Here is a 22,386-nt window from a genome sequence, read left to right as displayed (position 1 = left end):
ATGGGGCTGGGAATGTGGCTTTGTGGTAAAGTACCTGCCTAGAATGCATGAGACCCTGAGTTTGATTCCTCAGTACCACATAAACAAACAAACAAAAAAGAATTTCATGAACTTTCCTGCCTGAGCTTGCTTTGAACCACAATTTTTAGATCTCATTCTCCGGACTTAGCTAGGATTAGAGGCATGAACTACCAGTTCCTAGCTGTAGCTGATTTTGTATAAATGAGAGGAAAGGGTCACATACCTGTCTCCTAAGAGTAGATAACCACTTTTCCCAGTATGCTCTTTTTTCTAGTATATATTTTTAATGCCCTTGCCAAAGATTAGATTGATGTAGCTGTGTGGTTTTATTCCTTTGCTTTCTATTGTGTTCTATTGATCTTCAAGTCCAAAATTTTGTGCCAGTATCAAGTTGGTCTTTGGTTTTATTATGTGGCTCTTTAATGTAATTTCAAGTGTGGTATTATACCTCTAGTGGTATCACTGGAAGCAGTCAGCAATTCCAAGTACTATGTTCACTGTATCCATTATAAAGTACCAAGGAAATATAGGGGGAAATGAACCAAAGTCATTAATACTAGAAGAATAATTAAATTTATTTCAGACTGTGAAAGAACAAATGCAAACATAGAAAATCAGGAGAAAATGTATAACTCCATGCTTATACTGAAAAGCAGAAGAGAATGAAGGTAAATGAACTAAGCATTCCCCTAAAGAAGTTAGGTAACCTGGAAAAACAAAAGCCCTAAGTACAAACCCCAGGGCAGCAAAAAAATAGAAAAGAAAAAAATAAATAAAATAAAAGTCAAATGGTCTAGAGCATATAATATTGGTTAAAAAGCTAATCTGAGTGAGAATGTGAGGTCCTGAGGTAAAACTTCATTACCAGAACCTCAAAATAGGTGAATAACCAGGCCCTGGCGTCTCATAGAGCTTTTCTGCCTAGGCTGCCTTCACCTCTAATCCTCAGTTCTCAGCTCCCTGAATAAGTAGGTTTACAGTTGTGAGCCATTAGTGCCAGCTGAACTCCCTTTCAAATTACAAATGGAGTGGACATTCTTAGCAATGAAGAAATGGATCCATGCTAAAGATTAGACATTCTGAGAATATAAATTTAATTTATTTTCAATTAATTTGTAAAATCAGAAATTGAAGCAAGTTCTCTTAAGTGCAAGTCTTCCCAGAAATTTGATGTGTTAAGTTTTTCCAAGTTAAATCTCTCAGCATTGTGTAAGTGTGGGGCCTGCGCCTATTTTGTTTTATTCCAAATGTTGCTCCAAGGCTTGAGCCTCAGGGAAGTCGCTTCAGAATGTTCCTCCATGGCTCTAGGGAGTGCAACCACTTTTGAACCTAGGAGTCAAAAGCTATGCTTGATCCTCCAGATATCCAGAAGTCTCTGAGGAGGTGCTTCCTTATTTTGTTTTATGCTGATGCCAGGACTTGAACTCAGGGCCTTGGCCTCCTAACAGGGGTTTTGCTCCTGGCTGGTGCTCTACCATTTGAGCACACTTCCTTTTCTGCCTTGTTCTTGTTAATTAACAGTTAATTTTTCTCAGATTTGTTTACCTTGGCTGGAATCAAACTGCAGTCTTCATGTCTCTACCTCATAAATTGTTAGGATTATAGGCTTAAGTCTCTGGCACCTGGTAGAAGAGGTGCCTCTTGGCTTGAGTTGGACAGACTGCCAGAATATGACTACTAGAGAGAGTGTCGCAGGGCAAGGAGTATTTCTAGAGGAAGAGGCTGTATGGCCTGGGAGAATGTCTCTATTTCAGAAAGCAATAAAGATGAGGAAGGCTTTATGCACAGAACCCTGCTCAGGTCAGTACACAGTGCATTTGTGGCCCTGGGAAACCCATATAAGACAAACCTTACACTTATGCCAATAAAGATGCCTCTGGATACCCAAGAAATTTAGCGATGAATTGAGGGCACATTTTCTCTTTGCTTTCAGGGCTATCTTCTCCTAGTGTCCTGAGAGACAATGAGATGGAAGTGCATAGACTTCCTTTACCCTCTTGTCATTAATGGGAGTCTGTTGTTATGATTCTCTGGTCCCTGTAGGTCACAAACCACCTGAAAGCCAGACTTGTTAGGGGAAAAAAATCACTATTCTTACATAACCAGCAGCTCAAATTGGTTCAGAAGGCACAGAGTAGAGCAGGTGATGCAGGTGGTTTGGCCATGCATTCTAATGGCTGTCCTTGTAGATTCAGCTTGTGTTTCAGGAATGAGCTGACTACTGGTGTTGTATGTTCAATTGTAAACAGTGAGGACAATGCACATCTGTTCTGACACAAAGTGTGAGGTGGCCCTATCAGCAGCAGAGCAAACCTGAAATTGACATTCTTCTTCAAAGAAGATGAGTGTCTTCTCCCCTGCTGGCTTGCTTGCTAATTTATTTATTTCAGCACTTGGTATGTCAGAATTGGTATATGAGTGATTATCCTTCATATTATAGTCTACTGTCACTTAATTGTGTCACTCTGATTGTCCTTAGTTGTTTTTGTGACTGAATAATGATCTTTTGTAGTATTTAGGGTAATGATACATTTAATCTAAGTTGTTGAATTTATAGACATTGTATTGTTTGTACTATTTTCTTATTTTACTATTTACTAATTACTGCCCTCATTTCTGGTATTAATAAATTATATTTCTTTTCTTAATCATTATTAATAGAAATTTTATCACTTTTATCCATTTCATACAAGTGTTGTCATTGATATTTTCTATTGTTATTCTGCTCCTTGTTTCATTGGCAAGTATTTTGATCTTTATCATGTTCTTTTCATCTACCTACTTACTTTACTTATAATAGAAAGTGGGATAATTCATTTAAAATATGTTACTGTGTTCTACAAATTCTTATATGTTGTACTTTTATTTCTTACTTATTTAAAAATGCTTTCTAATTTCTCTGCCCCATGGGACACTTGAATATTTCTTATTTGGGTTCCCAATACTTTTGGATTTTCCAGATATCTTTATGTTACCAATTTTTAAGGTAAACTCAAGAACATATGTCATAAAGATGAATCCCCTCAAATTGTTGATGTTTAATGCCCTTAAATAGATTTTATCTTGGTAAATGCTGTATGTGAATAAAAGTATGTTTATTATCCAGTTTTATGGTAGAATGTTGATTAAGGTAAATTTGCTGATAGTATTGCAGTAAGGTTTGTGTCTTTACTAACTTCTGTCTAGTTTTTCTTTTTTTTTTTGGGTCCGGTCGTGGGGCCTGAACTCTGGGCATGGGCACTGTCCCTCAGCTCTTCAGCTCAAGGCTAATGCTCTACCACTTGAGCCACAGTGCCACTTCCGGCTTTTTTCTTTTTTGCTTATGTGGTGCTGAGGAATCGAACCCAGGGCCTCAGGCATACAAGACAAGCGTTCTACCACTGAGCCACCTTCCCAGCCCCTGTCTAGTTTTTCTGCCATCTATTGAGAAAGAATAAACACAGTCTTCCAAGACTGTCTAAATTTCTACAATTTCATAATAGATAATAAGGCTTAGAAAGAGTGCTTCAAACTTATTCTTCGAGAATGTACATGCTGTGCTGGGAAACGCAGATAGTGGCAGCAGCATCTTGGATTGATGCCCAGTACTGGGTAAGTGGGAAGGCATTTGCTATTTCCAACCTGGTTTGTTTTATTTTGGCCTGCAGGTCCACCAAAAATTATATTTGATTAGGATTGTAATGGTTATATTAATAGTTCTGGAGAAAAGGGACCTATATGCATGTGTGCATACATATATATATATATATATATATATATATATATACACACACACATTTATAGAGATATATACATATATGTATATATACATCTATCTATCTATCTATCTATCTATCTATCTATCTATCTATCTATCTATCTATCTTCTTGCAATCTATGAACATAGTACATTGTTTTTCCTTGGAGAAGCCTGTCTTAGAATATGGTCTATGTTGCCGGGCGCTGGTGGCTCACGCCTGTAATCCTAGCTACTCAGGAGGCTGAGATCTGAGGATCGCGGTTCAAAGCCAGCCCGGGCAGGAGAGACTGTGAGACTCCTATCTCTAATAAACCACCAGAAAACCGGAAGTGGTGCTGTAGCTCAAGTGGTAGAGCGCTCGCCTTGAGCTGAAGAGCTGAGGGACAGCGCCCAGGCCCAGAGTTCAAGCCCCACGGCCGACAAAAAAAAAAAAAAAGAAAAAAAAAGAATATGGTCTTATGTTGCATCACTGCTGTTGTTCTAAATGGGGGAGGGGCATTGAAGATGATGCCTTATTGGTGGATCTGAGGCAGCATGTTCTGTTTCCCATTGTGCATTAGAACAGGACAGGAGCAGTCCCTGGGGAGTCCTTCCTTAGTATCCAGCCAAGAAGCTGCTTAAGTCAGCAGAGATAGGTCAAGGATCATCAGAGAGATGGGAAAGTTTAGGTTCACTGATAGCATCCACTGTGTGTCACTACTGGAAGGTAGGAAAGAATATCAAAGATGAACCTGTGGCTAGGTGCAATTGCCTATGAAAGTCAGCAGACTACAGCTGAGTGACTTCCTAATACCTGTGACATGGGCTGAAGTTCTGTGAATACGTGCCATTTCTGGTTATCTAACTGAATCATGGTCCAGTCAGGTAGACCATTCAAAACCACTCTGCCAGCAGGTACTTAGAAAGCCTGTCTGCTGACTAAAGGCCAGAGCAGGTGCTTGACACCAGGTGTGTGGATGGATGGAAAAGACCATCTTCCCTGTACTGCACAAGGTCACTCTGCATCTCTTTCCTGAAAAGGCTGTCTTGTAGAATCAAGGGGACAGTTGAGGCACCCTGGGAACATGAAACATTTCTTTCCCTAAATTGATGTCAACTTAATTTTCTGCTAACAAAGTCCTCATAGCAGAGTGGCATCTGTCTGTCTGTGTGTGTGTCTGTCTGTCTCTATCTTCCTCTTTCTATATGTGTGTGAAACAAGCCTACATAACTGTTTACAAAACATCCTTTTAGGTGACTTAGTGCCCATTCCTTGATGATTGAACTCTAGTGAGATACCCAGACTTTGGTATTTTTGGTGGCATAGCACCATCTTAATAAAGCAATCACTTCAGGTGGGCATGGTGGCTTGCAACTACAATTCCAGTTTCTTCTTTTTTTTTGGGGGGGGGGTCCAGTCATGGGGCCTGAACTCTGGGCCTGGGCGCTGTCCCTCAGCTCTTCAGCTCAAGGCTAGCGCTCTACCACTTGAGCCACAGTGCCACTTCTGGCTTTTTTCTTTTTGCTTATGTGGTGCTGAGAAATTGAACCCAGGGCCTCAGGCATGCAAGGCAAGCGCTCTACCACTGAGCCACTTTCCCAGCCCCCAATTCCAGCTTCTTAATAAGTGCATATTGGGAAGATAGCTTGGGGTGAAAGTTAGCAAGATTCCATCTTAACTAATTAGCCAGACATGGTGGTATGGGCCTGTAATCACTATTATACAGGAGACTAGGTAGGAGAATTGTAGACTGAGTAAATTCTGGGCAAAAATGTAAACCCAAGCCAACTGGACATAAGATGATACCCTTCCTCAAAAGTGTCCAATGCAGTTGGACACCACTGGCTGATGCCTGTAATCATAGCTACTCAGGATGCTGAGATCTGAGGATCACAGTTAGAAGCCAGCCCAGGCAGGAAAGTCCATGAGACTGAAATCTATTAAACATCAGAAACTCATAAGTTGAGCTATAGCTCAAGTGGTAGAGTGCTGGCTTTGAGCACAGAAGCTCAGGGACAGACTGCAGGCCCTGAGTTCAAGTCCTAGGACCACATACACAAAATATCCAATGCAAGCCAGGTGCCAGTGGCTTATTGCTATAGTCCTAGATACTCAGGAGTCTGACATCTGAGGATTGAAGTTTGTAGCTAGCCCAGGCAGACAAATCTGTGAGAATCTTTAGTAACAAAAGGCCAGAACAGGGGTATAGTTCAAGTGGAAGAATGTCAGCAGTAAACATAAAAGCCTAATGAGAGACTGAGGCCCAAAGTTTAAGCTCTGGTACTGCCACAAAATAAAACATTCAATGCAAAAGGGGGCTAGAGGCCTGTCTCAAGTGGTAGAGCACTGGCCTAACAAGTGCCAGTACCTGAGTTCAAACTACATTATAAAAGTCGAAATAAGCTGGGCGTGGTAGCTCATGCTTGTAATCTTAGCTACTAAGGAGGCTGAGATCTGAGGATTGTGGTTCAAAGCCGGCGTGGGCAGGAAAGGCCATGAGACTCTTATTTCCAATAAACCACTCAGAAAACCAGAAGTGACATTGTGGCTCAAGTGGTAGAGCACTAGCTTTGAGGTGAAGAGCTCAGGGACAGTACCCAGGCCCAGAGTTCAAGCTCCATGACTGACAAAAAACAAACAAAAACAGAAGTAGAAATAAAAACAAGGATGAAGCTTTTGAGTGTGGCCAGTTCAGGGACAGATACACTATAAACCTATAAATAAGGACAAATAAAGAGCAAAAAGTAAATGTTGTGGTTTGGTATGGAGTGTTCCCCAAAGGCTTTTGTATGGAAGTCTTGGGTTTTTTTATATATATAGGTCAATTTCTCATATTTTTTTTGTTGGTCATGGGGCTTGAACTCTGGGTCTGGGTGTTGTCCTTGAACTATTCAGCTCAAGGCAGTGCTTTACCACTTGAGCCACAGTGCCACTTTCAAAGTCTTGGTTTTCAGGGTAGAAATGTTCACTATGGCTTTGAATTATGAGTGTTCTGATCTTATCCCTTGATGGATTCAGGATTGGATGGTGTCATTGGGAGGGGATAGAAACTAGAGGGTGGAGCCTGGTTAGAGGACGCAGATTTGGTAGTGGGGGACACATGATTTGAAGGTCATATCATGTCCACAGCTTCTTCTGTTTTTATGCATCCTGTGCCCCATGACATGATTAGCTTTATGCTTCTTGTCTACCATGACATGATCAGCTTTCTGCTTCTTGTCCACCATGATAAACTGTCTCTGCTTTGTGCTATTTACCTGTGTGATTTTCTGCCTCAGCACAGACAAAAGCTAATGGAGCCAACCAACCAAAGACTGAAGTGAAACCATGATCCAAAATAAGTCTTTCCTCTTTTTGAATTATTTCTCTGAGGAATTTGTCTCAGTTATGACAAACTGATATACAAGAAAGGTATCTTGTAAATTTTTTATGTTGACTTGGTAAAATAATTTTAAAGATATATTAATAATATTTATATAAATATAACAACATTAAAAATACTAAAATTAATTTCCACTATGTACTTTTAAAAATGGGTCGACTGGATAATTGGAGGTGAGGCTGCTCATGTTCTTTGTTGTACTACTTTGACAATTAGCAATGTTGCCTTCAACTGAGCTGCAGGGCATGTTTGCCTCTGACAGAGTAGACAGACAAGGCCTGTGCAGAGCATTATTGACCACCACCTTTGTACCTTCTCCTCCTATTGTCCCCTTTTCTTTTTAATGAAGTTCTGCATATTGGGAGAAGCTTCAGTTCTGTGTTTGCTCAGATCAATTAGAGGCCTTTCGCCTGTTTGCCCCTCTCCTTAGTCAGGACTATTATTCAGGACAGTTATTCAGGAGGCAATGAGCTCAGATAAAATATTGTTTTCTAACCTCTCATATCTGTGATTTTACTGAGTTACTGGCCAAATTGTAACTTGAATCTTTGTGTACTGGCCAAATTGTAACTTTGAATCTTTCCTTAAAGATTAAGACATGCTCTAGTCTCCCTATTTACCATTTCTACTGTTGAAATATGGATATGAGGCTGGAGTTTGGGAAGCCTTTTTTTGGTCAGTCGTGGGGCTTAAACTCAGGGTCTGGGCACTGTCCCTGAGCTTTATCACTTAAGGCTAGCACTCTACCATTTTGAGCCACAGCACCACTTTCAGTTTTCTGGGGGTTAATTGGAGATGAGTCTCCTGGACTTTCCTGCCTGGGCTGGCTTTGAACCACAGTCCTCAGATCTCTGCCTCCTGAGTAGCTAGAATTACAGGCACGAGCTACTGGCACCTGGCTGGGCAGCTTTTTTGAAAACAAGAGGCCATTTTAAGAAAAGGGAAGCAAGAATGTAGCCTGAGCTTCTGCTGACAGTGAATTCATTGCGCCCACATGGCTTCCTTGCCTTCTGGCTTTCTGTGCTTTTCTGTGCCACACAGGAATTTGGTCCTCTCAGGTTGTTTCCACTTAGTATTGTTGTGCTGGGCCTTAGCAGCACAACACCTTTATCTCTGTGTCCACTGTGTCCACTCTTTACCACTGATGTCCTCTGTGGTTTATCACCTCACATATCCATCTCACTCTAGACTCAAGGATAACTGAGGGCAAGAAGTTCATGCGCCTTCTTCCCGCATTAGGTCTGGAATAAAGGGGATACTTAGCAGACTTTCACTTTAGACTGCTGAATCTGCATGGAGGGACAGCCTGGTAAGTTACTTAGGAAGTGGAGAACCGTATTTGTCCTTGGATGTCATGGAAGAATGGTCCGTGCTAAAGCTGTTGTCTTTATCACAATGCTGGATGTGGGAAGCACACAGCCAAGAAGAAGGTAGAATGGTTCCTTGTATAAAAGGTTCCCCAAACTTCATACTCACCCCAACCGTTAGTCTGTGAATAGACTTCACATGCTTCATTGTATTACTTATGCATTCAGAATGAAGCAGGACTGGACAGAAGGAAATTTCAATCATATCTTGGCCATGCTTATATGCTGACCCTGCCCACACCTGTATCACTTGGATATCATGTCTGCTGGGACCATCAGGGGAATTTTTTACTGCCCAATCACATTTTATTTTCTCAGATTCATCCCAGTGCAATTTATTTCCTAAGGCAGGGGCAGAATACAGCACATCTCAATACTGCATTCTGGATTCTGTAGCCTTAATAGCTGCAGCAGCCTGAGAAGCTTTAGTAGCCTAAGTAGCCAGGCCTGGGCTTGCCTCAGCCTCCATCCTGTTGCCCTAGGGTCAATAAACAGAGGGAGGAGATTCCTGAGCCCCAGGCTAGCCTGAGATATATACCAAGACCATGTCTCAAAACAACAAAAATTAAAATTAAGGAAAACTCAATGTCTCCAAATTGCTGAGTCCCTCATATGTATCAATGATGACAACCAAGTCTGAGGGGACAAACTTGTGACTGCTACTAGTTTCTTTTCCTTAGTGTGCAAGGAACTCTTAGATCTTGCATTGTGATTCAGTCTACCCTTCATTGTCATGTTTCTGGGAGTCTAGTTGGAAGTAAAGCCTGGGGGTAGGGAAGAGCCTGGGATAGCTGTGAATTGCACAGTATACCAGGTTCAGAGTGTGCATTGAGAAGTTACAGGTGGCTTCCCCAGGGTCACCTGGTCTCTCAATGTCCAGCAACTGCTACAGGGCATAAACTATGTCTGGGGAGCACAAGGCTATAAAGGCCAAATCAGGGTTAGCCAAAGAGATGCCTTTGCCAGAGAGCAAGTGGGGAACATTGACCTGGCACATCTAAGTGTGTAGAGGTTGAGGAAGGTAGATCCCATTGTCTGCTGAGTGCCAAGGCTGGTGTTTGGGCTTTGTGTGAGCACAAGAGAGCCACTATCAGCTCTACTGCTTCTGAGGCCTGGTTGTGATGATTGACACATATATGGAACCCTGCTGCATGGGAGCATAAGTGGTTTAAATTTATTTTTGAGGCATAGCCTAGAAGGGTGCGAATATCCCCTTATCTCTGCCACTGCAGAACTAGGAGCAAACATTGTTTACCACACTCACTTGGGAAACAAAGAAAAAACATTTTTGTTCTAGCCCTGGGGCTACAACTCAGGGCCTGGGCACTATCTCTGAGGTTTTTTTCTTTTTTGCTCAAGGCTAGTGCTGTACCACTTGAGCCGCACCTCAACTTCCTGCTTTTACTGTGATTAATTGGAGATAAAAATTTCACAAACTTTATTGCCCTGGCTGGCTTTGAACTACAATCCTCAGATCTTAGCCTTCTGAGTTCCTGAGAAGCTAAGATTAGAAGTTTGAGCCATCTAATGCTTTTAAGAAATAAAAATAAAATTCTGTATACAAACAGGATATTTAATTCCCAAACTATTTTCTCCTTTTAGTTAGTATTTGCTTGGGAAGGAAGTGATGCTGGCTGGCCTAAACCAGCTTACCTAAAATCAGCTTAAAATTCCCTTTTATAATCTGCATTTCTAGGTAAATAGATTTCATGGCTAAAGTCACAGAACAAACAGGTGATAATATATGTAAAGTTCTTATCCTATCAGGTATTTTCTGATGCCTGGATAAAACATTCAAAATTTAAGAAAAATTATAGTATGTACTTTCAGTCCTACAAAATATAGTTGCTATGCAATGTAAATTAAATAGTAAAGCTAGCTAGAATAATAAAACTCATGTAGTCATTCAATTATATTGAGAAATAATGATAAATTGAGTGATAAATTGTATTTGTTTCTATTTTAGCTTAGGAATTCTTGCCCATTCTAGTAGATATCCTGGCATGAGCCAACATATCAGGTACTAGAACGGTCATATTGTCCACAGACTTGGTCACACAGATTAAGGCAAGTCAATTATAATCTATTAGTCTATTAACCACACCAACCAAGTGATTGTCTTACCTTCTATATGTGAGCCTCACAAATGAGAAGCCACCTACAGCAAGCCAAGGCCCCCTCATGTGCGTCAAAGTCATCAATATCTAGATTATTTTCCACTTACACCATCTAGCAGAGAAATGCCAAATTTGCCTCTGATTTTTAGTGATTCGCCATTACAATTTAGAAAGTGGACTGTTCTTTATGGTCTGAGCTAATTTTGCGCCTGGGAAGTCAAGATCAGCAGCCTACTCCCAGATGTGAGGAGCCTGGGCAGAGCCTGCCTTTCTTACTTTTTTACACATGGCCTCTGGCTTCTGGCCTAAGGCCAGCTTCCAACTCTTGTGATGGGTCCAGTTAGGATACTTCAGGGACAAGGAGGCAGGAGCTGGGTAGCACCCCTCCCCCGCACATACACACCATGGCTAAGTGCCTGGAGGAAAATTGCTCAGAAGCTGGCTGGCTCTCAGTTACAAGGCTGCCCAGATAGGACAAACTGGGCCACAAACGCCCATCCAGGAGCTTTAACTACACACACACACACACACACACACACACACACACACGTCCTATGCCCCTGTGGAGACTAAGACCTGATTTGGGGAACTGGGTACTGTGTACTGAGTCAGAGTAATACTAGGATATGAACTCTGGGCTTCTGCTTTTAGGCATGTTCTCTACTACTTGATCCACATACACACCCCTGTTTTGCTTTAGTTATTTTTGTAAGAAGGGCCTGAAGTTTTTGCCCAGGCTGGCTTCAGTCTTTGATTCTACCACCTGTGACCTTTCAAGTATCTGGGATCATAGGTGACAACTCCACACCTGGCTACACCACTGGCTCAAGCACAAGTTAAAGCAGAGGTAATCATGATTTATTTAGTAAGGAATCAGTTGTTAAGAATGGGAAGAATGCCGGGCGCTGGTGGCTCAGGCCTGTAATCCTAGCTACTCAGGAGGCTGAGATCTGAGGATCGCGGTTCAAAGCCAGCCCCGGCAGGAAACTCTGTGAGACTCTTATCTCCAATAAACCACTAGAAAACCGGAAGTGGCGCTCTGGCTCAAGCGGTAGAGCCGCTCGCCTTGAGGCGAAGAGCTGAGGGACAGCATCCAGGCCCAGAGTTCAAGCCCCACGACCGACAAAAAAAAATAAGAGGGGAGAACTCTCTAAATACCACCTCTCCTAACGTAAGGTCAAGGGGAGAAAGTTCTCCACAGGAGGCGCGGGACCTACAGCAATGGCTCACACCGGGAAGGCTTTGGATCCCGTGTGGTTGCTGTGGAATCAGCAGTGCAGCCTTTGCTCATGAACATTGCATGTGTAAATGGGGAATGAGAGACAAGAGTAGCCGGGGTGGGGCCGGGCCATGAATCAGGTTATTATGGAAACGTGACAGCACCTCTTGGCAACTGTGAGCCCCCAGCTGGAGGGCTAATTTTTAATGGAGAACAAAGGTGGGGTAGCAAATTCCCACTGTTGGTGTTTGCAGTCAAGTGAGGTGTGGTATGTCTACAGCGCTACGTGCAAAAAGGCCACTGAGGGAGAAGCACAGGTGTGTCAGGGTGTGTGTAAGACTTCCCTATACAGACAAACAGGACAGCTCCCTCGCCGCCCAGAGAGGGCCCTGTTCTTCCCCGGGTGTCCTAGAGCTGCTTTGCTTTCGAAGGTGGATGTGCAGACTCCAGGGAGAAGCTTGTCTCCACATGGCCACCAGTTCATCACGGGGATCAGCAGTGCAGCTGCATGCTCCTGAACACTCCATGCACGGCTGAAAACTGCCTGCTGAGGGCCATGAAAAGCAGAAGGAACATTGGGGCAGGCGAAATGGGGAATAAGAAAGTTAAGGAAAAAAAATCGGGTTACCATGGAAACTGGACGTCATCACCTGGTGACCAAGACAATGTTTCTGTGCCAGAACTCAGGGCCTGGGCGCTGTCCCTCAGCTTTTTTGCTCACATCTAGCACTCTACCACTTGAACTACAGCCCCACATGGGGGTTTTGGGTACTTAATTGGAAATGAGTCTCATGGACTTCCCCACCTGGGCTGGCTTTGAACTGTGACCATCAGATCTCAGCCTCCTGATTAGGAAGGAATACAGGCATGAGCCACTAGCACCTGGGGAGAAACTCGGTCGGCTGAGAAATGGACTCCAGGGGAGGAGGTTTGACTCCACTTAGCAAACCGGTTCTGGCCTCTGGCAGCAAATCTTCCCTCACTAAAGCTACTGCCCTCCACCCATTCCTGTATTGGCACTCTGTGTCCACAAGGTGGCTCTTGGATAAACGTCTAGGACACAATTTTCTCATGGGAGTGAAATTATCTTTGTAGAGGGAATTACTTGATAATAGCTCAAGTAGGATTTAAAATCCTTATTCATAAGGGAACTTTCCACAATTATATTCAGTATCCTTACTTCACATCCGTTCTCATTATACTTTCAAAAATAAAAAGGAAAAAAGAAATCCTATTTATCATTGTTTGTTTTCTTTGTAAATTTTATAGGCAGGACAAATTTTTCTTCAGCTATTTAACAGAACACTTGACAGATTGCAAAAGTATCTGTGTTGTCTTCAATTGGTTGGCAGGCTCTCTACCACTTGAGCCATCTTGCCAGCCCTGTTTTGCTTGTTTTTCAACAAGGGTCTCAAGTATTTTTCCCCAGGCTAACCTCAGACCCTGATGCTATCACTTATTGCCTCCTGTATGCCTAAAATCACAGGCAAGGACCCCACTTCTGGCTATAAAACTGGTAAAGTATGAATGTCATCATTTTATTTAATATCCAATTTCCGAAGTTCTGCCTTTGGGTGGATTTCTGTCATTATCTATTTTTTTTTTTAATTAATTTATTTTTTTTTTTGTGGGTCCGGTTGTGGGGCCTGAACTCTGGGCCTGGGCGCTGTCCCTCAATTCTTCAGCTCAAGGCTAGCACTCTACCACTTGAGCCACAGCACCACTTCTGGCTTTTTTCTTATGTGGTGCTGAAGAATCGAACCCAGGGCCTCAGGCATGCAAGGCAATCGCTCTACCACTGAGCCACCTTCCCAGCCCCGGTCAATCTGTTCTTAAGCGGAGCCATTTGTAACTTTTTGATAGGCTCTTTGCCACACGTATCATCCAATCAGGACACAAGGTGGTCTATTTAAGTGCAGAGACTGCTCAGAAACTGCCTTATCTGCCTTTAACCTCAATAAATGTTTTATATTTTTATACCGAATAGCTCCTTATTTTTATGTTATTTTTGAGAATGTGCTTTTGGAATTTCTCCTTTCCCTGATAAACTGAGGCTTTGGTGGGAATTGAAAAGAGGAGCTCAGGTCTGGGAAGGTGGCTCAGTGGTAGAGTGCTTGCCTTGCACGCCTGAGGCCCTGGGTTCGATTCTCAGCACCACATAAGCAAAAAGAAAAAAGCCGGAAGTGGTGCTGTGGCTCAAGTGGTACTAGCCTTGAGCTGAAGAACTGAGGGACGGGGCCCAGGCCCAGAGTTCAGGCCCCACTACCGGACCTCAAAAAAAAAGAAGAAAAGAGGAGCTCAACCAGGCTCTGGTGGCTTTTGCCTGTGATCTTAGCTATTCATGAGGCTGAGATGAGAGGATCGCTGTTTAAAGCCAGCTGAGGCAGAAAAGTCTGCCTGACTCTGCAATCAATCAGCAAAAAGCTGGGAAGTGGAGTGCAAGTGGTAGAATGTCAGCTTAACCTATGTGTATGGTCACTTCTCTGGGATCATGAACTTTGATTACTTGATGTCAGACTTATCAGGTAGCTGATGCTAAAACTAGTGCACTTTAGGATATTTTGCTCACATATTTTCTTTTTTCTTTTTTTTGGGGTGGGGGGCTGGTCGTGGGGCCTGAACTCTGGGCCTGGGTGTTGTCCCTCAGCTCTTCAGCTCAAGGCTAGCGCTCTACCACTTGAGCCACAGCGCCACGTCTGGCTTTTTTTCTTTTTGCTTATGTGGTGCTGGAGAATTGAACCGAGGTCCTCATGCATGCAAGGCAAGCTCTCTACCACTGAGCCCCTACCCAGCCCCCTTGCTCACATATTTTCAAAATGTTCACAGCATGGTATCATGAACTGGTGTTGATATGATCTTATGAATTTTTTTGTATATATTTCTATCGTAAAAGTACTGTACATAGGGGTTACAGTTATATGAGTAAGGTAATGAGTACATATTCTATCTAACCTTGTTACCTCCTCCTACCATCCCTTCCTTCTCCACCTCCCCAACTCCTCCCTCTCCCCCCACAAAGTTTTAAAGTTAGTTTTCAACATAGTGTCTTGTACATCTCGTTGTTGCAATGGGTCAACTTATATCCTTATTTCAGCATTTTGTTCCTTTCCCCTCCCCAAATTAGAAAAATATATATACAAGATGCAGGGCACTGGAATCAAATAAAATGAGAATAGGGGTTATACCACGGGGGAAGACCTTTTATAGTATGGAGCATCTTCTTAAAATTCTCCAGTAAAAGCTGGGTGCCTGTGGCTCACACCTGCAATTCTAGCTACTCAGGAGGCTGAGATCTGAGGATCGCGGTTCAAAGCCAGACCAGGCAGGAAAGTGACTCTTATTTCCAATTAACCACCAGAAAACCAGAAGTGGTGCTGTGGCTCAAGTGGCAGAGCGCTTGCATTGAGCTGAAGAGCTCCGGGACAGAGCCCAGTTCCAGAGTTCAAGCCCCAGGACCGACAAAAAAAAAATTCTCTAGTAAAGGGAGTAGTTTCTGGGGTGCTCGGCTATTGCTTGATGCCAAGTGATATAGGACCGGCCAATCACATCGAGTATCCACTATCATTGGTAGCTGAGATGCCAATCAGGAAAGTGGCCCAATCACATCGAATTGCAGATATGATTGGTGGATCTTTTGTCAAGCAGTAGAGCTGACCAATCACACTAAGCATCCATGTTTAGTTTAAGTAATAGGATCGCTTCTTGACATGTCATCCAATCAGATGTTAAGTTTGGTCATGAGGCGGGACAATGCCACCCTTGAAAAGGCGCGGTTTTCCGGTTCTCCAGTAACAAGTTCCTCGCGATGTCCAAGCGAAGGTCTCACATGGGGTTTTCAGAGAACCCGGGTCCTCAGAAGCATAAGAAGGCCAACTTGACTACTGAAAAACAGAAGCCAGTGTGTCGCCGCCGCTACCGCTACAGCGAAACGGGGTGCGAAACAAGCTATGCGCGCTATTTCCCCCATTTGCTGAAGAAGTGTACCCATGAGCTCGAACTATCCAAGAGAGTAGTTTGCCTCTTGGATTCATTTGTAAATGACATGTTTGAGCGCATTGCCAGTGAGGCCAGCCAGCTGATCCAGAAGACCAACCGGTCGTCTATCACCTCCAGAGATATCCAGACGGCTGTTTGCCTCTTGCTGCCTGAGAAACTCGGCAAGGAAGCCATGATGCAGGCCACCAAAGCCTTGCTTCGGTATTTTGAGAACGAATAAACCATTTTTTGCATCCTGTAAGCATTGAAACCCAAAGGCTCTTTTCAGAGCCACCACATATTTGCACTAAAAGACCTGAGTCACTGGCAAAGAGTAGACATTTAGTGCATTTTTCTCATTCATATTCAGTTCTTTACTAAAGCAGGAACACTTCTGCTTTAACTTGTGCTTTCATCTGTGTTGTGGGAAGGGTAGTGGTAGGAAGTTCACTTGTGATTCCAGGTACATAGGATGAGGGTCTGACGCCAGTCTGGGCAAAATCTCAAGAAGCTACCTGAAAAATATAGGAAAACATGGCTGGGGATTGGCTTCATTGCCTAGCAAGCAGAAGCCTAGAGTTCAAACCTTAGTACTACCCTGACTCAGTAATACAATACTCTCAGTACCCAGTTCCCCGAAACAGGTCAAGGTCTCAGGAGAGGGAGAGGGAGCTCCTGGTTGGGCCTCAAAGGGAGAGGGAGCTCTTATCTTGGACTGAGAAGGAGAAGAATAAAAATAGTATTTTTCATATATTGCCCTATTTTTCAATATAATTGAGTGAGAATGAGTAGATTATTATTCTTACTAGCTTTACTATTTTAATAAACCTTGTATAGCTTTTGTAGCAATTAAGCAATTTTTATTTTGGCTAATTATAAATGCATCTTCCAAGTATTAGAAAACAGCTTATATCACAATGTTATATATTTTACTTATGTGTGTTAATGACTTGAGCAAAATATTACCCCTGAATATATATTAAAAAATGGGTTATAGAAAGGTATTTTACCCCTGTTTAGTGTGAGTGAAGATAAAGGTATTAATGGCTTCTCCTAGCCTATATGACTAATTAGAAAATCCGTACCTAAACCTCAATTGTGTTTTGTCTGTTAGTCAGAAATCCACTTATCACTTGCTGCAATATTTGGGTGGTCTATCTCAGCAGCCTTAGTCAAGGTAGTAACTTGTACACAAAGAACATGATTTGCAAAGGCCTGGGTGTCAATATGGACTTGTAAATGTCCATATTTTTAGCATGTGAGTGGGCTTTTTCCTACCTGTTAAGGGATCTGTCAAAGAAATTTTATCCTATCTCCTACACTGTGGATGAGAAGAAGGTCTACTTGAATATTTGGGATCGTAGACTTCCTGTGGCTTTTAGGTTTAACTTTAAATTATCAGTATGGTACAGCTAATTTCTGTAGGTAGCCCATCTGTTACCCCAGGGTGCTGAAACAAGAGGGACCTGTTCAATTTGTGCAGCAAGTTGGGTTTGACTGACCTACAGTCTAAAAAGGGCTGTGTGACTAGCAGTGAATTCCAGTGCACAAAAAGAGGAAGCTTCCAAGTTGGAAGCATAGCAAAAAGTGGATAACTGACACTTAACAAATTGTGCCCTCATCTCACATATAGCACTAATTCAAGAGGCTGAGATTCAGAGGTTCATATTTTGAGGCCAGCCAGGGGAAAATTTTTTTGATGGATTCTGTTTCCAAAATAAGCAGCAAAAAGCAAGGATAAGGGGCCCACGTAGTGAGTATAAGCCTATCATGCATGACACCCTGAGTTCAAAGCCTGGTCCCATAGGGAGGGGAGAAGCATATGTGCTGGGGTGGAACCCAGGAGCTGGTTACTGCACAATATGTGCTAACTTATAGCTTGTAAGTCACACATGACCATATTGAGTAATGAGAGGGTAAAGCTGAATCTCAATCAGGCTTCTGCTGCAGCAGAAGGCATTATTGGTCTAGCCAGCTGAGACCTGATTATAGAAAATGCAAACTGTTTTCAAAAATCCTTTCACTTTCTTGCTCTCTAGTTCCTCAATGTGTGTTGGGGTGGGAGTGTAGAGTACAAGAGACCGACCTAATTGAGAACTGCAGTTTCAGGAATGCAAACTCACGAAGACTCAGCTGGTCTTCTCTGATTGCTGAGCTGTCTTACACCTCATTTGCATAGAGGCAACCATTCTGAGCATATTCCAGGGTACAAAAGACCCTACTTTTAGAGACCCAAAGTAGACAAAGCAAACACACTACAGACAAAGCGTCTTGATCCAGAAACTTCTTTGGATGATGTTTTAAGTACTCATCCTTCATTGTTCCAGATTTTGTCTTCCTTCAATTACTGAAGAAAAGAATTCATTGAATACAGCAGCAGTGCTGGTAGTGGAGCCCCCATGCTAAGTGGGAATTTCCTGCTGCCAAGACACAACATATAGGAGACGTGGTCTGCTGTATAACCACACCACAGTGACAGCGGCATTGCCCACTGCCAAGAGGCAACGCTAAGCAGGCATTGGCCCATGTCTGAGCGGTAATGCTAGGCGGGTATTGCTCACTGCTGAAAAGCAACGCTAGATAGGTATTGCTCACTCCCTAGTGGCAACACTAGGCAAGTATTGCCTGTGGCAGAGCGGCAAGGGTAGGGCAGGGCAGAAACACTAAGTGGCATTGACTGTGGCAGGGTGGCAAGGCTAGGCGGCATTGTCGCTTGCCGAGCTGTAACACTAGCGGTCTCTGCTGGTTCTAGAGCTAGGTTTGTGCGCATCGTGAGCACCAATACAATAAAATTCTAACCAGCTTTAAAGGGAAACATGTATAGAAGAGAAAGCAGGGAAGGTTTATGCAGAAAAATCTCCTGTCTGTGTCCCCAGACTTCCAGATTGTCCATAGGCTGTCCACTTAACACTGACTCAGAGCCCCTACAATTTCTACCCCTATAATTGCTAGAGATCAACAGGATCTCCAATGCTATGGGCGGAAAAGCCCCTAGCTATGCCTGCTCAAGGTCACCTGCACAATGGGTATGAGGGAGACTTTTCTATACTGACTGAGATGTTCGTGTATTTTTTTTTTTTTTTGAGTCGGGTCTTGGGGCTTGAGCTCTGGGCCTGGGCGCTGTCCCTCAGCTCTTCAGCTCAAGGCTAGCGCTCTACCACTTGAGGCACAGCGCCACTTTCGGCTTTTTTCTTTTTTGCTTATGTGGTGCTGAGGAATCGAACCCAGGGCCTCAGGCATGCAAGGCAAGCGCTCTACCACTAAGCCGCCTTCCCAGCCCCTCGTGTATTTCTTGTCCTGTCCTTTTGTCGCTCCATTCTTCTGGTGGAAGGGACTCATACTGTGAGAACCTGGGGAGGGGAGAGTGGAAAGTCCCACCCCATGCTGATGTCACCACCACGCATGCCAGGACGCTGGGGGGGCGGGTCGTCAAAGGGTGGCTTGGGGGGCGGGCCACCGGATATAGGAAGGGGGAGGTTCCGGCTGGAGGAGAGAGAAGAGAGAGCCATGCGGTAAGAGCCACACAGCAAGGGACGTGGCTCTGGAGTGGAGTAGTGCTCACGCTGAGTGGAGACCTAGGCCAGCAGAGAGGCCCGGGGAAGGCCAGGCCAGCCTGAAGAGACTCAGGCTGGCGGAGAGACCTGGGCAGGCCCTCGCGGACACCCAGACCGGAAGAGAGGCCCAAAGAGACCCGGGTCGGCCTGAGGGAATGCCTCCGCGGATAGAGGGGTAGAGAGGCCCAGGAAACCACGGGCTGGCTTGAGGGAGACCTGGACCAGAAGACAGGCCCAGGCAGGCAGATAGTGCCGTGGATGCACATGCAGGGCCAGGAAGCCTGCATAGAGCAGAGAGGCCCAAGGAGGCCCACACAGTGTCCCACAGAGATCAGAGAGGCCTGATGGAGAAGTGGCAAGGCCGGCAGAAAAGCGGAGAGGCCAGTAGAGAGCTGGACAGGCCAGTGAGGAGGTGGAAAAGCCTGTGATGAACAAAGAGGCCTGCGGAGATTGGAGAGGCTGGCAGAGAGCTGAGAGGCCGATGGAGAGGTAGAGAGGCCTGCAGAGGGGCCAGAAGAGCAGAGAGGCCTGCAGAGGGCGGAGAGGCCTGTGGGAAGGAGGAAAAATGGAAAAAAAAAAAACTTGCCCCCTTGGAGCTGCTCCTAGTTCTGAGGTAACCCAGGATAGGGTTGCAGACTGAGTAATAACAACTCCTTTTTCTCCTTTAAAGTGCCTCTGTGTTGTATTTTCTTGATCGTGGTGTATTATAACACAAAGCAGGCAGAGACAGTGATTTGGCTTGTACCTCTTTCTCTGAGAACATGCATGTGTCCAGGTATATACATACGTACAAATATATATATATATATATATTTATATATATGTCTATATGTGTGTAGAAGCAGGCTGTTGGGTGTACCACTATTTGCCACAGAAAGACTGGTAAAATCTCTACATTGTCATTTCTGGAATGCTTATGAATGATATTCTTGCCATCTATACAGTGAACCAGACGTATTTCAAGCCTGATAAGTTTATTGAATATTAGTTAAAATGTAATAATAAAAATACATTTTTCTAGATGGGTGTGGTGGCACATGCCTGCAATCCCAAACACACAGGAAATTGGTAGGAGAACTAGATTTCAGGCCAGCCTAGGATGATTTGAAAAATGATTTGAATAATGGCCATAAAGGGAAAGATATAACTTCTATGGATTGATTTTTGGTTATAGGAATATATTTCTCCAGAGTTTTCAAAGTATAAAACACAGAAAGATGCTTTGATCGGCAATATTTTCTGTGTGGAGGCCCTCAATATCTTGTGCTACTGGGCTTGTCTTTCATTCAGGTTTCCAGATAGCTCTGTGGTGTAGGAGCTTGGCCTCAGCCCCTCCTCCCACCTTCCTGTTAAGCAGCATTCTCCATGCAGCCACAAGGGGGAACCAAAGGACCTCTATTATTAAGGTCCCTACCAAGTATTAATATGAGCAGAAAAATATGATATTACCCTTAAGGCTTACCTATACAAAATGAAACTATTTTTGTCTGAAAATATAATTTGGTGTAAGAAATATTGTGAAAATGTATCATGAAGCACTAGTGACACAGGGAAGCATAGTGCAGGTAGATGATCAGGAGAAGATGCAGGAGCCAGAGCAGGGTTTAAGCAGCTGTACTCCAGTGATCTGGGGAAGAGTGTGAGAAATTCTGGGAAGCCTGTACAGTGTGGGGTATTTGGGAGCAAATTGCTCTGTGGAATGCAAAGAACTGTGATAAAACCATTTGTTGAGGAACACACATCTATGGGAAGGAGGTAGGGGAAGGGTGACAGGGAACAGGACAAGGAAGGAGGAGGAGGGAATACATATGTGCTGAGATATGTGTTTGTCAAAAACCCCTTTCAAGGCTTTTGATTAAATTGTATCTCTCAGGAACCTGAGTAATCAGACTCCTCTTCTCAAGTGATGACAGCATTGACAACTTCTCTGGTCCACACTGCAACCAGGACCTTTAATAATTGTGCATATCTTTCACCCTGGGCACAATTTTTGCTCTAAATATTTAAACCTAAATTTCATGTCTATATCTCAAAAATAGGCTGAAGTGCTAACTTTGCTCCTTCCCATGTGATGTCCAGGCTTTGTTAATAAATATGCTCTCTTTCTCTTTCACCACTATTTGCCTACTTATAAGACTACTGAGGTGGGATTGGGAAGGTGGCTCAGTGGTAGAGCGCTTGCCTTGCATGCATGGGGCCCTGGGTTCAATTCCTCAGCACCACATAAGCAAAAAGAAAAAGCCGGAAGTGGTGCTGTGGCTCAAGTGGTAGAGCGCTAGCCTTGAGCTGAAGAGCTGAGGGACAGCACCCAGGCCCAGAGTTCAGGCCCACGGCCAGACCAAAAAAAAAAAAAAAAGACTACTGAGGTATCTGGCCACACCTTACAGGTAGAACCCCTGGAGTTAGGTCTAAGGTCTGCACTTCCAATTCACTCTTCACAACCATGAATGGGAGGTGATAATATCCCCATTTTCCAGGAGGAAAATGGTAAAATAGCCACCAATTCAGTGCAACACCAGGGTAGTGCTATGATCTTCCAGCCCACACTCTCTGTACTATACCCTCTACTCTAAGGTATTTATGCTGAAGGTCAGATTTAGAGTGTCAACATTGCCAGTCACAGCACATCCTGTTTCCTAACTCCTCTGAAAGAAAATACAGCATCATGAATTCATTTGCAGAAAGAAACTGAAAAGGTGAGATTGTGCCTGTTTTGTCCCATGTAGATAGAGTTGTTTATATGGAGTGCATGAAGAAGGGGAGTGAGCAGGTACATGTGTTTCTCAGGGCCTTCAAACTATCCATGCAGTCCATTAGGAAGGTCCAGCCTAGTGGAGGGCAGGCAAGAGGCAGAGTGAGGATGCCCAGGCCCTTGCTAGTGTAAGGCAAACAGGAAATATGCACAGACTTATTGTTTATAAGGCCCACGTATCACACTAAGGAAGAGGGCTTCTGGGAGAAGGTGGGTTTCTTCAATGATAGCTAATACCTTTCTGGGATTTTCAGGCACTCAGATGGGTCTGACAACTGAT

The 22,386-nt window shown here is 43.7% G+C and overlaps 1 protein-coding gene across 1 annotated transcript; it reads left to right on the top strand.

Moving 5' to 3' along the window:
• Positions 1 to 15,630: 15,630 nt before the first annotated feature.
• LOC122114931 (late histone H2B.L4-like) lies at positions 15,631 to 16,041 on the top strand. The gene has a single exon (XM_042688202.1). It carries the CDS (start codon positions 15,631 to 15,633, stop codon positions 16,039 to 16,041), a length of 411 nt encoding a protein of 136 aa, XP_042544136.1.
• Positions 16,042 to 22,386: the final 6,345 nt, after the last annotated feature.

Source organism: Dipodomys spectabilis, unplaced genomic scaffold (genome assembly GCF_019054845.1).
Source record: "Dipodomys spectabilis isolate Male_0828 unplaced genomic scaffold, ASM1905484v1 ptg000113l, whole genome shotgun sequence".
NCBI lineage: Eukaryota > Metazoa > Chordata > Mammalia > Rodentia > Heteromyidae > Dipodomys > Dipodomys spectabilis.
Note: the sequence above shows the minus strand (reverse complement) of the source record. Positions and strands in the feature narration are given on the sequence as shown.

Excerpts from the sequence above, each read along its gene's own strand:
- LOC122114931 (XM_042688202.1), top strand. The coding sequence starts at position 15,631 with ATGTCCAAGCGAAGGTCTCACATGGGGTTTTCAGAGAACCCGGGTCCT.